This window comes from Ipomoea triloba, chromosome 2 (assembly GCF_003576645.1).
Source record: "Ipomoea triloba cultivar NCNSP0323 chromosome 2, ASM357664v1".
NCBI lineage: Eukaryota > Viridiplantae > Streptophyta > Magnoliopsida > Solanales > Convolvulaceae > Ipomoea > Ipomoea triloba.
The window spans coordinates 20,841,326-20,860,445 of record NC_044917.1 but is presented as its reverse complement, the minus strand read 5'-3'; the positions used below and the strand labels follow the sequence as shown (position 1 = coordinate 20,860,445).

Genomic DNA, 19,120 nt, shown 5'->3' with positions numbered 1-19,120 from the left:
CAAAAGAAAATAATTTTCCATAGGAAAATAATGGGTCGTTAAAAAAAAAGTAAAATAATGGGTCCCGATGTGTAAATAAGTATTTTTATAACATCAAACCCGAAATATTCTTTTACTTGATTGGCTATTACGCGATAAGGAAATGTAGGAAAATTGAAAAAAAAAAAAAATCTAGTGAGGATTGACTAAAAGTAATCAAATCCAACGGCTGAAAATCCGTCTAGTCAAGTGTAGATGGGTGACGTAAGAGGCAGACAAGATTTTTTTTGTGTATCGGCGGCTCACGGTAGTGGATGGGGGTAGCGTGTGCAAAACCAATGATGTAGAAGTAGCAGGAAACGCTTTAAAAACATGTGTGTATCTATATCATCATCTCTCTATCTTCCATTCCATTTTATCCCCTCTTCTCATTTCCCCTTCGCTCTCTCTCTCTCCTCCTCTCTTTCTCTCTCCTGATTTTTTCATATTGTGATCCGGGTGAGAGCCATTTACCGACCTGTTTTATCTTTATTTGTGCTTCTTATGTGTGTGGGTAGGTGTATGCGTATTGGTATGGTGGATTGAGGTTTGGTTTTAGTATAATTCTGATTTGAGTGGTGGGATTAGGGATTTCTTCAGGATTTCTGTCGAGCTTTTTGATTTGTGTTCTTTAGCTGTTGGATAAGATTAAATATTGTAACTTTGAAGGTCCTATCCATTAGTTATGGAAACTTGGGCTGGCCTTTTATTCATATTGTTTATTGTTTATTTACTATGCTGTATGGCGTGTTGGTTGGAAGGAATATGAATGTGTTGGAAATTTTACCTCGTAGATTTCGAGCTAAAGTTGCCTTTGTTTCTATATGGATGTTCTTTACTTCTAGTTATGAAATGGGTGCTTTAGAGTTTTTGCTGGGTTTTTATTTATTTTTATTTTTTATTTTTTGGGTGCGTCTGTAAATAAATTGCTATTTGTCTAAGGATAAGGGAATGGAGGGTCAACAAGTGTATGAAATTTACATGTTATTAAGTCAAACTGCTTGAGTTTTGATTTCAAGGAAGTTGTATATAGGATATATCTGGATATGGGTAGTCTTTCTGAAATTCAGACTTATTTTCTCATTGTCAAGATGGTAAATGGAGAAACCTAGTTGCTCCACATGTTTTGTAACACCCATATGCATTCTGAGTTTTCTTATATTCTTTCTTTGATCTACCTATGTAACGGATAAAAATATGTAATTCTTAATGCATTCTATTGTTTGGTATGCAGACTGGTCAATCATCTTAGAATGCCTCTTATCTGTTTCAGTTAACATCTAATTGCATATTGCATTTTACTTTTTAGTTGACCTATTGATATTGAAATTTCAATGGTGAATGTTGCTGGCGGACTAACTTAGCTTGGGAGACATTTATTGACTCTTACCTTTTCATCATGCAGATCTCTTGGAGGCATCATGGCTAGGGCTTTAGTTCAGTCAACTAACATCCCTTCTTTAGTTGCTGGTGATGCAATTGGACAATTCAAGGGATCTGGAAAAGGAAAAGGAAAAGGAAAAAGGGTAGTTGCAATGCTTTGTAGTTCACAATCACCTTCTTTGAAGTTGAGAAGTTTTACTGGATTGCGTGGTGGCAATGCCTTAGACACAATGGCACGTTCTGGGCAAACACTTCATTCTAAGGTAGCTGCTGCAACTTCTGGTAGACGAGGGAGAGGTAGTCGTGCTGTTGTTAAAGCTATGTTTGAGCGCTTCACTGAGAAAGCAATAAAAGTCATTATGCTTGCCCAAGAGGAGGCAAGACGTCTTGGCCACAATTTTGTTGGCACTGAACAAATTCTATTGGGTCTTATTGGTGAGGGAACTGGAATTGCTGCTAAGGTTCTTAAATCCATGGGAATCAATTTAAAAGATGCTCGTGTGGAGGTGGAGAAGATAATTGGAAGGGGCAGTGGCTTCGTTGCTGTTGAGATTCCGTTTACTCCCCGTGCAAAGCGTGTGTTGGAACTCTCTTTAGAGGAAGCCCGCCAACTAGGTAACCGTTTTGTACTTGTATCAATAGATTACTCCTTTTTTTCTTTACTTGTACTTGTTCTGGGTTTTTTGTTATGGATACAACATGTCTAACTTTGGTTGTTTTTTTTAGGGCATAACTATATTGGGTCAGAGCACTTGCTTCTTGGATTGCTTCGAGAGGGTGAAGGAGTGGCTGCTCGTGTTCTTGAAAACTTGGGCGCTGACCCAAGTAACATTAGAACACAGGCAAGCATTATTATAGTCTTGAATGGTCTCTTTATTTACTTGCTCTCTTGTGATCCCCAGGGGGCTGGGTGGAAATGAATGTACTTGTGGATTCTCCAAGTCTGAACTGGTGTTACTATTTTTTTTTTTTTTTTTAAATTTTAAATGTAGGTCATCCGAATGGTTGGTGAGAGTGCTGAAGCTGTTGGTGCTGCTGTTGGAGGTGGAACTTCAGGACAAAAGATGCCGACATTAGAGGAGTATGGTACCAATTTGACAAAGTTAGCTGAGGAGGTAGTTTTAAAGTTTTTAGGTTTCAATTGTATATTCTTGGAATGTTAGTGAAGGTATCCTAAGATGGTCAATTTTGTACCTTTAGGGAAAACTGGATCCTGTAGTTGGAAGGCAGGAGCAAATTGAGCGGGTAACTCAAATTTTGGGTCGGCGTACAAAGAACAATCCTTGCCTTATTGGAGAACCAGGTGTTGGGAAAACAGCTATTGCTGAAGGCTTAGCTCAACGAATTGCTAATGGTGATGTTCCTGAAACAATTGAGGGAAAGAAGGTATGCTATTGCTTTAGTTATCAAAACCAATTGCATAGAGTATTTTGATCTTACACTAGTCACCAGTGGTCCTGTGTATCTCTAGCAGATGTACCTGGTCTAATTTGCTCTCAAAAAGATTCTAAGATATGAACACTTCGACAGCATCATTTTTGTGTTGTTCTTTAACATATTTATCTGCTTTCTGTGCTCTATTTTGTCACATAAAGGGTGTTTTTGTGTTTTGCTTTTCTATTTTGTACTTTTTCCTTTATTGTATCATTTTGAACTTTGCAGGTTCATAGATGTTAAATTTATCTTTTGACATGGTATCAATGCCTCTTCATTTTGGCGAGTGTAGGTTATTACCCTGGATATGGGTCTTCTTGTTGCTGGGACAAAATATCGTGGAGAGTTTGAGGAGAGGCTGAAGAAGCTGATGGAAGAAATTAAACAGAGTGATGAGATTATACTTTTTATTGATGAAGTACACACATTGATTGGTGCTGGAGCAGCAGAAGGGGCAATTGATGCAGCAAATATTTTGAAACCTGCTCTTGCTCGAGGTGAACTTCAGGTTAGTAATAGACAAAGTAGAAATAGATATTGGAAGCGAGATTGATACAGCTATAGTAGGGATATGGTATCTTTCGTATCTTGCTATTTGGGGTCCAAGTGCTTTCTTTCCTCAAATTGTTGCATCTTCTTGGGAAAGAAAGTGTTGACATGATTTGTGAACTGAGTTTAGAAATCAAATGAAACTAGGAAGACTTATGTGCGGATGAATACATGCACATTCAGAAATCCTTGTTGCATATTATTCTAATAGCAATTCATTCAACTATCAGTGCATTGGTGCTACAACACTTGATGAATACCGTAAGCATATTGAGAAGGATCCGGCACTAGAGAGAAGATTCCAACCAGTTAAGGTCCCTGAACCAACTGTGGATGAAACCATACAGATCCTGAAAGGGCTTAGGGAGCGTTACGAAATCCATCACAAGCTACGTTATACAGATGAGGCACTGGTTGCTGCTGCACAGCTTTCATATCAGTACATCAGGTACGTGGCTTATTGTTTTTCTCAGGGAACGTTATAAGAAACATGATTTTTTTTTTTAATTGTATGTATTACCACACTCACCTGATGAAGATGTGAGCATTTTGTTTAATCTATGCTTGTAGCATTTTTAGACCATAACTGGATTTACTGTTCTACCTTTTATGGCTCCATGTTTTTGATGATACCTCTTCTAAAATTTTACAGTGACCGTTTCCTGCCTGATAAAGCAATTGATTTGGTTGATGAGGCTGGTTCTCGCGTTAGACTGCGCCATGCCCAGGTATGGACCTGTTCTATAATATGTTTTGTTGTACGTTGAGTTGTCTGTTGAAGCTGTGTGTGTGTTCCCCCCAGCTTCCTGAGGAAGCAAGAGAACTTGAGAAAGAGCTAAGGCAGATAACAAAGGAGAAGAACGAAGCTGTCCGCAGTCAAGATTTTGAGAAGGTACTTTCTTGTTTGTCTTCTTACTCCATTATTTCTGGTAGTGGTGGATTTCTGTTGATTCCAACTTGTGCTGTTTAGGCTGGTGAATTACGTGATAGGGAAATGGATCTCAAGGCACAAATCTCAGCCTTGATAGACAAAAACAAAGAAATGAGCAAGGCTGAAAGTGAGGCTGGAGAAGAAGGTCCAATTGTGACCGAAGCTGATATTCAGCACATTGTGTCTTCATGGACTGGCATACCTGTTGAGAAGGTGTCGACAGATGAATCTGATCGACTGCTAAAAATGGAAGAAACACTGCACAGACGAGTCATTGGTCAAGATGAAGCAGTGAAGGCGATTAGTCGTGCTATTCGACGTGCTCGTGTTGGGCTTAAGAACCCCAATCGGCCTATAGCCAGCTTCATCTTTTCTGGTCCAACTGGTGTTGGGAAGTCTGAACTGGCTAAAGCGTTGGCTGCCTACTACTTCGGTTCAGAGGAAGCAATGATTCGGCTTGATATGAGTGAATTCATGGAAAGACACACCGTGTCGAAGCTCATTGGTTCTCCTCCAGGTTATGTTGGTTACACTGAAGGTGGTCAATTGACTGAGGCTGTTCGTCGTAGGCCTTACACTGTTGTGCTTTTTGATGAGATAGAGAAGGCTCATCCCGATGTGTTTAACATGATGCTTCAAATTCTAGAGGATGGAAGGCTCACAGACAGCAAGGGCAGGACAGTGGACTTCAAGAACACACTTCTAATCATGACATCCAACGTTGGAAGTAGTGTGATAGAGAAGGGAGGGCGTCGCATTGGTTTTGATCTGGGGTATGACGAGAAAGATAGTAGTTACAACCGAATCAAGAGCTTGGTGACGGAGGAACTAAAGCAATACTTCAGGCCCGAATTTTTGAACAGATTGGACGAGATGATTGTGTTCCGACAGCTCACAAAACTGGAAGTGAAGGAAATAGCGGATATCATGCTTAAGGAGGTATACGAGAGACTTAAGGCTAAGGACATAGAGCTTCAAGTGACAGAGAGGTTTAGGGACAGGGTGGTGGAGGAAGGATATAACCCAAGCTACGGGGCGAGGCCATTAAGAAGAGCGATTATGAGACTTCTGGAGGACAGCATGGCCGAAAAGATGCTTGCACGTGAGATCAAAGAAGGGGATTCAGTTATAGTAGATGTAGATTCAGATGGCAACGTGACAGTCCTGAATGGAAGTAGCGGTACTCCTCCAGAGCCAACGCCCGAGCCAATTGCTGTGTAGATCAAAATGGCCAGTAGTGTTCTTTTACCTTTCTCTTGTTTTGTATTTTGCTTTCTCTTTCTCTGTAGGCTCCCTCCCTGGATCTGGGTGTGGGTGGTGGGTTAAAACTTAAAAGGCAGCTGTTACTGGATTGATTGATTGCGTTGCTACTATTACTATTATTATCACATACATACATTTCTGGAGTTGGATGTACGCCTACTAAAATTGGATTTTACCAACTATTATTATTATTATTATAGTCACTCTCATCAGTAATGGAATTTGCTTCCATGTTTTTTACCTGTCTGCCAAGTTTAATGTTGTTAATCAAGAATCACACCTGTCTTTCTGTGCTAGCCGCTAGGAATGAAATTCGCCATCACTTTATTTGTGATCCCTCATTCTTGGAAGGAATGTCAGTTCATAATAGCATAGAGTTTTTATTTGAATTATTTGTTTAAATCACAAGCATGAAGCATCTTTTTTTTTTTGAAAGGAAAGAATGATGCATCGTCTACTTTTGAACATGCTATTCACTTAATAATCACAAATTTAACTCCTAGCCAACTATAAACAATCTAATCTGGTTTACTTTATTGTCAGCTAAAGTTACAATGTAAACTGTTGACTTGATAATTACAAAATTACAAGTTGTCAGACTCTAGCCGGAATAGTCTTCAGCTATAGACAATCTAAGTTGTATCTCGTTATGTTCCTTTGTCGACTAGAATCACAGTGCTAGGTTTATACAAAGCACACCCTCGTTTCCTTGTCATTCAAAAAAAAAATAAAAAATCAACAAGTGGTTCAAACATAGAGTATGCAGGCAGGGAATACAAAAATGCGTGCCTGCAGCTTCTTCAGGAAACAGGAAAGTAAGAGGAGGCCAGAAGCTTGCTAATGAATGTTTGAGTGAGAATTCCTTGGTGGGGGTGGTGGGCTCACACTTGCGCCTCGATTGAGTTTTAGCGTATTGAGGGCTTTCTGTATTTCCATTGTCATTGCACTATCGACGCTGCCAGATGACAACTTCTTATGTGCTTTCTGCAGGTGAAGTTTGAGTGAACTGCTGCTAAGCCCCGCATTCTTCCCACAGATGGAACATACCTTCATTGTTGGCCGTCGTTGTTGCCATTCCATCGAAACCTTACCATGCAACTTCTTGTCTAGCTCCAAAAGTATCCTTGCAAAACCATCATTAGGTTGGGCACGACGGTGAACTCTCTTCAGGGCATTCCATGCTCGCAATAAACTGAAGTTTCTGCATCACCCCACATTTCATTTTAATCACCAATATATCATATTATTATATATAGCCTCTGCCTTACACAGAGTCTCAACTTACTTTCTGAGCATTAAGTAAGCAAGAACTACAGCTGCACTACGGCTTTTCCCTTCAAAGCAATGAACAAGAACCTTCCCGCCTATTTTTTCAACATGATCAATGAAATCGTGTGCTTCCTCAAACAGATCACTAATGTTGCTGTCCTCATTGTCACATATCTGTTTGCAGAAGAGCATATCATTATTATTTTCTAAATAATTGGTATCTATCAATCAATCCAAACAATAAATTCTACAGCTAAAGAAAAAAGATTTGAGAACATACAGAAAAATTTTTGTACTCAAATACGTCAGGAAACTGAGAGTCTGACTGTCCAATTTCATTGGTGCAGAGGCATAAGATATGTGTAATTCCTAAATGTTGCAGAGTGTACACAGATCTAGCCGCAAGCGCCCCACCAATAAACAGGCTGTCTAAAACCAATGATGGTTTTTCTGTATTTGCAGCATTAGTTATCAACACAATTCTCTCAAGAATGTGCTCAAGCCTTACCTATATATATATATATGATGTGAAAGGCACATGAATGAGTTCAACAGAAGAAACAAATAGCATGGGTTTCAATTATTTAAATTTCAGCAAACTAGTAGCAGTGTGAACAAATCTCATGAAAATCCAAACACATACCTTCAGCTCATATGCATCAACCACATAATTATTATCACTGCCTTCAAAGAAGCCTGTGTTAAAATTGTTTTCCAGGCACAACTTAATTGCATCATTTTTCAGCATTTCATTCCATTGTTCTAATTCTTTGTTTAATTCCGCATCCACCTGAGTCAGTTCAATGGAGAAAAACTAAAAATTTGGATGAAAGTTAAATACTAAGGGGTAAGCGACATATTCAATTCCACAAAGTCATGAAACAAAAGCAATTAGGATGAAAAAATGTTCTCTTTGTTCACTTCTTGTCATGCAAAACTTGTACCATTTGCCCATACTGTTGGCCAAATCATCCAAATAAAGATTTCCGTTTGGACCAAGGATATATTTAAGGCATCCAATAGGTATTACGTACCTTAGCAGATTTGTTGAAGTCACGTAGTTTTGATGCCAACCGTAGACTATGCAGGGGTTCTCCGCTGCCCCTAAACTTTCCCTGCCAACTCTCCCGTAAAACTGGAGAACTGCCATCTGAGCTCTCCTTGAACCCTGAAGATGATGGTCTAGGTGTTGATCTTTGCAAGTCTGAATCATTTGAATTCAAATTGTTTTTTGAATCCAAATTGTTGTCAGTAACCAACCTTTCCCTACTTGGTGGCGATGGTAAATGGCCACAGAAACCACCAGCTAGTGATGGTGACTCAGGAACAACCAGTTCCTCTTTTTCAAGATCCCCCGAAGAAGCTCTATCAATAATAGTGATAAGCACCCGCAAGAGGTTTTCCAATTTCTGATGAAGGGTGAGAAGAAATATATGAAATCCCTGTAACTCACGTAAAGCTGCACGAAATCCATTTCGAAAGTCATGAACAATCGAAGTCATATTAGCCAAATGAGAATCAACTCTCATCTCAGAATCATCAGTGGGAGATCCCAATTTACCACCAGTTATCTCATGCAAAATGTTTGATGAATACTCAGAACAGTTGATAATGAGCTCTACCAGCTCAGGATAAATTTCTTGGTCATTTGCACGTTTTCCAGCTGGTGGCCTCCGGGGCACCCCCGAGTCTATTGCCACAATATGAAAATCTGAGGATGTTGACTCATCTAAGTTTAGACTTTTAACACTTAAATTGCTGGATTTAGGAGACTCGGTGACATCAGAAAGATCAGAACGCTGTGATACTAATCCTGAACCCCTAGGAGGGGTCAAATTGCCATCTATTGAAGAAGCTCTTCTTTCCTTTTGAAATGCTTTAATCACCGCTGGTCTGCACCTATTGATTAGAGAATTAAAGACCACCTCCTGTGCATCCATATTCGCAGCAGCCATCTTATCTGCTAACAGTAAGTTTGCTGAGTTCCCACGCCACCTGAGATGACGACATGGAAGGCGATCTTCATTTCTTATGACAAGGTCCAACACCATGACCCTGCCAAGTGCTGCTGCAGTTTTTTCTGCATCTTGTTGGGAATCAAACACATTTGAGCTTTCCAGCAGAGGAGATCCATGTATATAACTGCAAAATCGGTAGTCATAAATTTAGAGGCTATATTTACAAGAATAATTTAGCATTACATTAACATGCTTCAATGTTTCATCATTTGAGTAACTCAACACAAGAAAGCCCCCATACAGATAAAGAAATGAACATAAGAAACACTAAACTCAAAAGTAAAGCAATGAAAAGATAAAAATGTTATATAGCCAGATTTAGTAGTAATAGTTCTTCATATGAAAAGAATCACACACCAGCACAGTTTTGTAACTTTTGTTCCCTATGCTACAGCCTACAGATGAAGCATCCCAGTACTCAGTAGGTCCATAATTATTAATTATGTAAATCATAAGTCTCTTCTATCAATAGGCCCATAATTATTAATGATGTAAATCATTTTCTCTTCTATCAAACTACCAGCTGGTCCAAAAAAGATCCAACCGCTAGGTTCTCAAATCTTTCAAGTCAGAGGTTAAAACTCTATAGAGTGGGCTCAGTATCTAAAATGATAGAAGTGTGCCAGAATTCATGCAAGTACTACACCAAAATAAATAAAACATTCAGAATAAGACCAATTCACACGTACTTCATCAATAAAAGGCATCGGCTTAGTTCAAGAGCTTCCAGGAGTTCTGAGCATGTCATCTCGGCAATTTCATCTCCTTCTGAGATTGCTACATCTTTTGCTTTCTCTGCAGCTTCTTTGATCTGCAACCACTCAGGACTACTGTTGTGAATAACCCGGGCCTGCAAAATTCCAGAATATGTATTCAAGAAAATGTCAAACCCCAGCTTTAATTATAGTGAAAAGGAAGTGGTGAAGAAAGAAGGTACAACTTGTGGAGTTCGAACACCTAGCCACTTTGCAAATTCATAGCCCAGGCGCTCTGATTGAGTGGCCATCCTTGAAGATGATATCTTTATAACAGCTGCAGCTTCCTTAAGAGAAGATTCGTCAATTTGAGGCTGGCTGAACAGTGCAAAAAAAACTACACCACCAGAATTAACAGTGACCTGTGCCCACATGAAAAGATGGAACAACTGTCAGCGAGACTGCCATTATGTACTGTTTTGATATCCTGTAATAGAATAATGCAAACAGGCATACAAAACCATCTGAACAATATTTAAACTAATGCTGATGCTGCATATGCCGACATTTAAATAAGCAAATAATGAGCGAATGACACAAGAATCTTTCAAAAGAAGAATGCCAGTAGTAAAAATTCTGGTGATGCAGATGACTAAAAGGAAGAGGGGGGATATGTAAGATTTCCTATATATTCATGTATAAAGATGAAATACAAAATGTCTAATTACATAAGGCACTCACAAAGCTGAGCAAAAGAGGTTGTGATTAATTGGTTAAAAATAAGCAAAAAAAAGAGTTTGATACTGAACATATATCCTGTTATTCTCACAGGAAGCATCTTGATTTTTCCTATGCAAAGGGAAAAATTATGCAGTGTGCAACTGAAGCAGTGAAACTCAAGTCTAACTACCTCTAGTGCTTTATTCATTTCATCCTCTGACTGTTCTGTACTACTACTGTGCTCTGTATGATGAAGAGAAGAGAGCATGCTCCAGGAAAAGGTGTTCGACTCAATGTCCATCATGGCAGCATTACCAAGTCTACCCCACAAACTCACTTCTGCTGCTTGTTCAGAGGGTGGAGGGTCTTTCAGATCTGCACTTGACTCTTCTGGACTGAAATAAAACGATAATTATATAACTAATATGTGACGGATGTATATATTTAGAGGTATGAATCCAATTGATCATTATATCTAACTGCCCCAAAAAAAAAAAAATTGAAGCTCAATTCTAACAAGGTATACATTTGATGATCACATGTTGCATAAATCAAAAAGATTTCAGTGGCAAGTTAATACACTGAGAGTGCAACAATTTAATTGTGCATGCATCACCTAGTAGGATAAAATTGTATAGAAATATTATCACTAATAGATTTCTCTCCCTGTTTGAGAATTAGGGACATAGAGCTTACAAGCAAACAAAAGTTTTGTGCACAAATTCAATTGACATTGTATCTGTTAAAGAGCTTCCTCAAAAAAACAAAAAAAAAAAAAAAAAAGCACCATGCTTAAGAAAGAACATTAATGAAACAATTGGAGCAGTTGTTAGTAGTTAGTGCCCAAGATGCTAACTGTTAGGCATCCAAAGAAAGTTTGCTATATGAGACAATTAGAAAGCCAAAATGATTTATTTCATTTGTATATAACTTTCAAGATTCATCCAAAACTACTTGAATAGCAGTCTCAAATGTCAAATATGTTTGACAACTAAGCTATGCAAACATCAACTACACTAGTTAATGATCCTGAGAACAATCAAATAAACTGATTAGAAAGCGATAACTAATCACCAATTGCTACATAAAGCAACATTGTAGCGAAGAATGAAATCTCAACCTTGAGAGCATAATATCAGCTCTGTGAGGACGACGAGGGAACCCTGATGAGCGGATCTTGCCACTGCGTTTACGGACCAGCTCCAGCCATTCTGTGAACCGATATGCCGGCCCCACAGTAATATCCCCCAACATATAAAGCACCTGCATTTTTCAGAATTCCAACACCATTTCAGCTCAATCACAAAAAAACATCTAGATGTTCACAATGCCAGCTCTTTTCCCAGCTAGAAATTAGGTATAGAAGTGATAAAGCTGACCCGAGAAGTGATGTTAAAGGGAAATGGGGTCTCAGGCTCTTCGGATCCTAGATCAAAATCCTTCTCTTCCTCTTCTTTCTGCATATACATAAACTCAACTCTACTTTACAGGCCACACAAACTATATATACACAAACAATTACGGAGTACTCAACAAATCCAGATCTAGATCATTATTCAAATCATGATAGCAAACGAGCATAACAGAAAAAAATTCATGGAATTGCATATACTGTATACATATTGAACGAATGTATATATAGGCGAGATTTGAGGGTATGGGGGTAATGATTTCCTATGGAAAAAAGTTGCGTAAAAAGAGAGACATAGTACCTGAAGAGAGAAAAGGGCTTGATTTTCTTTACATTGATTGGCCATATTCCCTTTTCTTTTTTATTTCTTTTTTTTTTTTTTGAAAATATTATGTTTAAAAAAAAAAAAACGGACTTTCCCGCTTTTCTGGGAGGTCGAGAGTGTCAGTGAAAGTGGCACGATCAAGAAGAGAAGTTAGAGCAGAGAGTGGCTTTCATGGAGGTTTAACTGAGTAGACTCGTTGAACAGTGAGCTTGGATGACTCAGGCGATTCTTTCGGTTGATAACGACAGCAGTTTCTCATTAAGCCTCTCAACTATTTCTTATTTATGAATCTTACCCCAAATATTAAATGATTTTTGTATTTGTTATACTTTACTTTCAAACTATTTTCATTTTTGATCTCCTAAGTCCTAATTATTGTTCATTTCTCACAATTGATTTCTAATTTTCTCATATTTGATGCATAATTATCAAATTTTTGTAACATTTGATCTATCTGATCAATTTTCAAATCTACTTTAACTAGAATTTTTCACACGACATTCGTACTAATTAGTAATTACTTGAAATGAAATTTCTATTATTTGAATTTGAGTAATATGTGACCCCACATAGTTGAATATTTGGTTTTGTGTTGATAAAAATTAGATAAAAATTAGCCAAAAGATTGATCGGAATGACAAAATATGACAATAATTTGATAATTATGCACATATCTAAAAAAGAAAATGTTATTCATAAAATAAACTTGAAAAAGGTACAATAGTCGACAATCAAAATTGAACAAAAAAAAATCTCTTTCCTTTGTTTTGTTTTGAGTTTTTAACCATATAATTTAAATAACTAATTTGCATCGTGAACGTAGAAGTAGACTTACTTTCCAAGCTCTCACTAGGAGGAATCATTGACCACTAACTGAAAATACGTAAAAAGGAGGTTATTGGACCTAGCCTGGAGTCATTTCTGGTTGTCGTACTATTCCTCGTCGAGGTGAGGACCCGAACATACTAGATAGAGGACCTAAAGAGGTATATAATTCACATTGACTTTCCCTAAGATTCGGAGCGAGCAGCAAAAATTAGTTGATGGGCCCCTGCTTACTAGATAATAGACGACCAATTGTACAAGAAGTCATATGTCGGACCTTTACTGACGTTAAATGTCAATAAAATAAAGAAAAACATAAAAGAGGTAGCACTAAGTTTCTCCCTTCACTACTACAGAAAAAGAATACTACGTCGCCTAATTAACATCGATTTTTGACAAACTGACATTATATGTCAATAAAATAAAGCAAAAGTAAAATATATTATTTACGACGTTGGTTCTTAGCAAAAACTGACGTCATAATATTTTTATTTAAAATAGTAAGACATACGATGTCGGTTCTCCCTAGAACCGACGTCGTATGTTATAAATATTGTTGGATATAGACGAAAAATAAAACATATCAAAACTTTATACAAATATTAATAACAATATATGAAACATAATTAATTTGATAAAATAATTCAAATAGAAAACACATTATAAATTACACATCTCATTATTAATTTTTAAAAAAGTTTATATATATATATATAGATTTTGGTTCAGGTGCGGCCGTGCGGTCACACACCACTCAATGTTACGAAATACACTACTCAATGCTAAGAAACACACCACAGTGAAACACACCACAATGTTAAGAAAAACACCACAGTGCATATTTGTGTGGTGTGAACCGCACGGCCGCACGGGAGAGCACGACCGCACCTGAACCTGACCCTATATATATATATATATATATATATATATATATATATATATATATATATATGTATGTATGTATGTATGTATGTATGTATGTATGTATGTATGTATGTATGTATGTATGTATGTATGTATGTATAAAGCTCTGAAGAAACAAAGGATTAAAAAATTTATATATATAAAGCTACAAAGGAACGAACCTACAGCTCTCAGAATTCGAACCCTCACCCTTTTTTGAGAAAAAAAACGCACCAACCAACTCAACTAACTAGTCAATTGTTTACTTATATATGTTTTCATATACTTATATCTAAACATGTACTATACATATATATATATATATACACACACACACACACACACATATACAAGGGCTATATATGGGGTGGGTGTGGAGTGAGTGGGGGTAGCTGCCCCCACTACCCCATTGTGGCTCCGCTACTGAGTATGGTGCAGCATTGCATCCAAAATGTGTTACGGTGCAAGGTATGCCAAAAATTTGCCGAGAAACAAACCTGACCAGGCACTTTCTACACACTTATCGCATTTTCCAAATGGGGAGCAGACATCCTGGGCCCACTATCCCGAGCACCTGGTTGACACAACTTTTGCATAGTTGTCATCGACTACTTTACCAAGTGGATCGAAGCTGAACCATTAGTGACCATCAACGAATATCAATGCATGATATTCCTATGAAAGAATGTGGTTTGCCTCTTTGGCTTGCTTGAACACATGATCACAAATAATGGCCAACGGTTTGATAACCGAGAGTTACTAAATTTTGCTCAACCTATTCCATTAGACATACTAATGTTTCGATTGCTTATCCACATGCAAATAGATAGGTAGAAAATGCAAACAGAACAATAATAGATGGACTAAAAAAAATGGAAGAAGAGAGCGGTGCATGGGTTGACCAGTTGGATTATATCCTTTGGGCTCACCAGACCACACCGCACCGAGCAATTGGAGAGACCATCGCACCATTGAAGTTAAAGCTTCTCTGAATAGGTAAGTAAATACCTTATTATTAATATAATTATTTTAACTTTTATTGCATTAATTATAAAATTTTATGTATGTTTATAATTAATATATGGCATTTCGTTCTGTTCCTACGAATGGACGAGGGGATATGAATGTCAATTGGATGTCATGCAAGGTATGAAAATTAAATTAAAGTTTTAATGTGATATTTTTGAATTTTTATTTATTGTCTAAACTACTAATATATATATATATATATATATATATATATATATATATATATATATATATATGTATATATATATGTGTATATGTATATGTATATGTATATATATATATATGTATATATGTATATGTATGTATGTATGTATGTATGTATTATGTAGTGTCCGCATCAATCGAGAGGTGTTGAGTGCGGATATTATGTGATGTGATACATGTTTGACATTGTGACAAAATATTCATCTATAGATTGTTTAGATGAGACAAGTGAATTTAAATAGAACTATGTATAGTTAAATTATATTTATTAATTAATATATTTAATAATTTGATTAATTAAATTATTTTGTAGGCTTTTGAAGGAAATTCGTACTCTATCCTTCTATTTTTAGAAGGGTAGCGGATGCTTAACTTTCCGTGACCCATTCACAAGGAACGCGAAAACCTCAAAGGCTATTCGCATAATCGTGTTCCTAGCATTCGCTACCCTTGCACAAGGGTCGCGGAAAGCCCTGTACAAGGATAGCGGATGTGCAGATATGTACTAGTGGGGTTGGATCGATTGGCAATAGACAACTTGAGCTGACTACCCCGTTGCTCCTCGAGCCTTATATGCTTGAGCGAGGACAACCCTTCCTATTGCTTCTTCTGCCTTAAGGCCTCCTCCGCATTAGCAAATTGGTTGGTCCTCTAGATCACCTAAGAGTAGGTCTCTAGAGTATCTGTGCGTAGTCTAACGTATAACTCATTGGATCGCAAAGACTCAATGAACATTGTGAGGGAAAACTTGTTGTCGCCCCTTCCATAGCTTTCAACTCCTTCTGCTATCTTGCGATATATGCCCGGGGGGTCTCATTCTCCTTCTACTTGACTGAGGAAAGGTGAGTAAAGTGTTTCTTGCGTTTCATGCTACCGACAAAGTTCACCAAAAAGCGGTTGATTAGGGTCTCAAAACAATCGACTTGCTTGGGTGGGAGTGACAAAAACCACCTCTATGCTAAACCAATCAACATGAGAAGAAGGCTCTACAAAACATCGGATCCTCTTCCTCAACCACTAACATCTTTTCCTAAAAACCGACCAGGTGGTCCCGTAGGTCGCCTGAGCTATCGTGCATAGCATGCTCTAGAACCTTGAAGTTAGTTGGTGTAACACCCATAAATTTCCACACTCAGATATGCAATAAACTTAAGGCGAAAGCTAGCAAATCTCAGAACCAAATTATATTAATGCGGAAGCGATACTAAACCACAGAGGGTGCTACGCCACATCTAGGTTAACCACCACCTAGATACTAAGGCAAAATCCAAAATCCAACTCATCAATCCTCAAAGGCAATCACAATCTAAATAAGTCAATATATATCAAGAGTCTAAGGCACGCAGGCCTGAAATATTTGAATAAACCCAACAAAACACTAAGCTAATCATAAAGGCGAAGTAAATCTACTGCTAGCGCTCTCACGGCTCAATCGACTCCATACTTGGAAAACAATTAGAAATATTAGCAATGAAATGCTAAGCAATCCACCACTCACACTCATGGGAAATACAATAGTATAGCATAGGTTGTAAATAGATTTAACACACGCATATAGAATATATACGCCAACGAAACTGTTCTTTGTTTAAAAACCAGATGACTCAACAACAATAGGCTGAATGAATCACAAATCAAGGACACCTCAAACGAACTCAACATCAAAGAATGAATCCACAATACGACAGTTCCATAATAAGATACTCAACCAAAGCACAAGTTCAATTGAACAACACAAGTGAAACCAACTAATCATCAACCTCACATCACTCCCTTAGAGTGACCCCAAACCAAGGTACATAGGATAAGATCCAAACCAAAACCACCAAACTGTAACACCAATGTCATACCACAGAGGCAAACAATGCCCAATCACAGAGGCGTAAAAGCCCAACCACAGAGGCACATGGTGCCTAACCACAGAGGCATACAAGTCCATTACCACATCACCAGGCCCGGGCTCTTGGCTCATCATCGGGCCTTCATGGACCCACTAGAGTTCAGCCTCTTGCTGCAAGTAGAAATTGGCTATCTCGACGTGTTGCCCCTCCGGGCACTCCACCACCTCCAGGATCTTGTCGAAGGCGCGAATCCAGTCTTCGAACACCGGGGTCTTCCTGACTCGCGAAGAATGGTGGGTACTGCCCTGCCATCCTCCGAACCATGTCCGACTGCCCGCGCTGATTGTTATTGACCATCGCATCACCCAGGAACTGCGTGATCTGCGTCAGCTGTTGGAGATTCTGCATCAGTTGCTCGCTAAGCGGAATGTCGGGGACTTCTTCGCGTCTTCTAGGCGGCACCATTGCTGCTGCAAGGGAGTACTCGAGCTACAAAAGAGATACTTGCGCTACGGGTCGGCCTTTCCAATTCGCATAACCCAAAAGTTAGCACACGGCCAAGGACAAAACAAATAACACAATAAAGCAAGCACAAACAAGATACAAGTAATTAGAGTGCATCCTCACCGCGAGTCCTAGTTCTTACACATCCTAGGAGTCACGTTTTACCTTAACTTCTACTGATCAGGTCCTAGAGTCTCAAATTGTCAAGCCCTAGGATTCCTACTTAGACCTCAACACAGGCTCTGATACCAACTGTAACTGATGATGTATAATGATGAGTGAATATATGGGTGTGATATGTCATTTCGCTGGGGATTGGGGCTATGGCACGTAATTGTATGAATTAAAATACACTAGACACTAGAGTACGTGAATCAACTAGAATCCAAGCAACTAATAACTGAATGATGAAAATTAAAAGAAATCAATTGACTAAGGAGTTAACTGTATGATAAGGGAATGGGTCAGATTAGGGGGATTGTAATCTTGATGTTCTAACAATCTCATAATTAGGGAAAGAATAATTAACCTAAGGATTTATGGGCAATGCACATAAGAATTCAATTCAGCTACTTTCGTAATCAATAAACAGAATTAGGCTACAATTGCCCCACTGTCGTGATGCATCAATCATAACCTTAAACACCTAAGCATTGTAAGCTCCCAAAATTACCCCTATTCTCATAGTAGGAAAATTAGGTTGAAATTGGTAAGGCTCGAGGTCTCCATCCAACCTTCGTTGTAATGAATCCCTCTCCTAGACTAGCAATTAATTGTGGCCATCAATCAATAACAAGTAGAAAGCAAATCCCCAAATCAACATAAACCCTAGGTAAAAGATTCAATATAATCCCTTTATGCAATAATCACAAATTGAACATCAAGATTAACAATAACACCCTAATCCAAACCCATAAGCGAATTACTCACGCATGATTGAAGTAAGCACAGCAAAGTAAGAATTAAAGACTGAAATCATAGCTGCAAAATTAAAGAATAAAAAAGGAAAACTTTACTAACAATTCTTGAGAGCAATTCCAATCTAAACAATGATTCCAAGCTTGTAACCGAATTCAATGATGCAAATCTGCTCTATTCTATGCTATGAAAAACTCTAAAGAAGGGAAAAATTGCACTAAACTAAACTAGGGCTCGGAATCTCCCAAATATCATAAAAATGCAGAATAAATACTGGACAGCAGCCGGGTCATGGCCACCATCACGGTCGGGATCGGGGCCGTGATGTGGCGTGGCCATATGCTGTCCGCGGTGGGCATCACGGTCGTGAGGCTGGCCGTGATGCGGCCCCCTGGTCCTCTTCTGACTCCTTTCGTGCTCCGTTGCTCCTTTCCGTCCCAGGGTAGATTCCTTATGTCTCGAAAACTAGTCCGAGATGACCGAAAATCCTTCCTTTGCTCCTCATTTGTGAATAAACTAAGATTGATCAAATGTAACACACAAACGAGCCTTAAATGTATCAAGGAAAAGGAAATAAGCAAAAAAACTCCTGAATCGTGGGGCAAATAATGGTATAAAATCATGTGTATCAGTAACACCCCCTAAATTTTCACGCTGAGATAGGCAATAAACTTAAGGCGAAAGCTAGCGAATCTCAGAACCAAATTATATTAATGCGGAAGCAATACTAAACCACAGAGGGTGCTACGCCACATCTAGGTTAACCACCACCTAGATGCTAAGGCAAAATCCAAAATCCAACTCATCAATCCTCAAAGGCAATCACAATCTAAATAAAGTCAATACATATCAAGAGTCTAAGGCACGCAAGCCTAAAATG

General features: G+C 38.3%; 2 protein-coding genes across 2 annotated transcripts; one reads left to right on the top strand and one right to left on the bottom strand.

Annotated features, from left to right (window-relative positions):
• Positions 1–347: 347 nt before the first annotated feature.
• LOC116011221 (ATP-dependent Clp protease ATP-binding subunit ClpA homolog CD4B, chloroplastic) lies at positions 348–5,814 on the top strand. Its single transcript, XM_031250755.1, has 10 exons — positions 348–477; positions 1,424–2,016; positions 2,128–2,243; positions 2,394–2,516; positions 2,602–2,787; positions 3,128–3,343; positions 3,615–3,832; positions 4,037–4,112; positions 4,187–4,276; positions 4,355–5,814. Exons 2-10 carry the CDS (start codon positions 1,440–1,442, stop codon positions 5,534–5,536), a joined length of 2,784 nt encoding a protein of 927 aa, XP_031106615.1. The 5' UTR covers positions 348–477; positions 1,424–1,439; the 3' UTR covers positions 5,537–5,814.
• A 272-nt stretch (positions 5,815–6,086) lies between these two features.
• Positions 6,087–12,168, bottom strand: LOC116004048 (dual specificity protein phosphatase PHS1). The gene is made up of 11 exons (XM_031243990.1): positions 11,993–12,168; positions 11,660–11,737; positions 11,401–11,543; positions 10,471–10,675; positions 9,806–9,982; positions 9,555–9,715; positions 7,882–8,989; positions 7,491–7,637; positions 7,128–7,355; positions 6,864–7,021; positions 6,087–6,779 (listed from the first exon to the last, which is right to left on the bottom strand). Exons 1-11 carry the CDS (start codon positions 12,035–12,037, stop codon positions 6,416–6,418), a joined length of 2,814 nt encoding a protein of 937 aa, XP_031099850.1. The 5' UTR covers positions 12,038–12,168; the 3' UTR covers positions 6,087–6,415.
• Between the last annotated feature and the right edge of the window lie 6,952 nt (positions 12,169–19,120).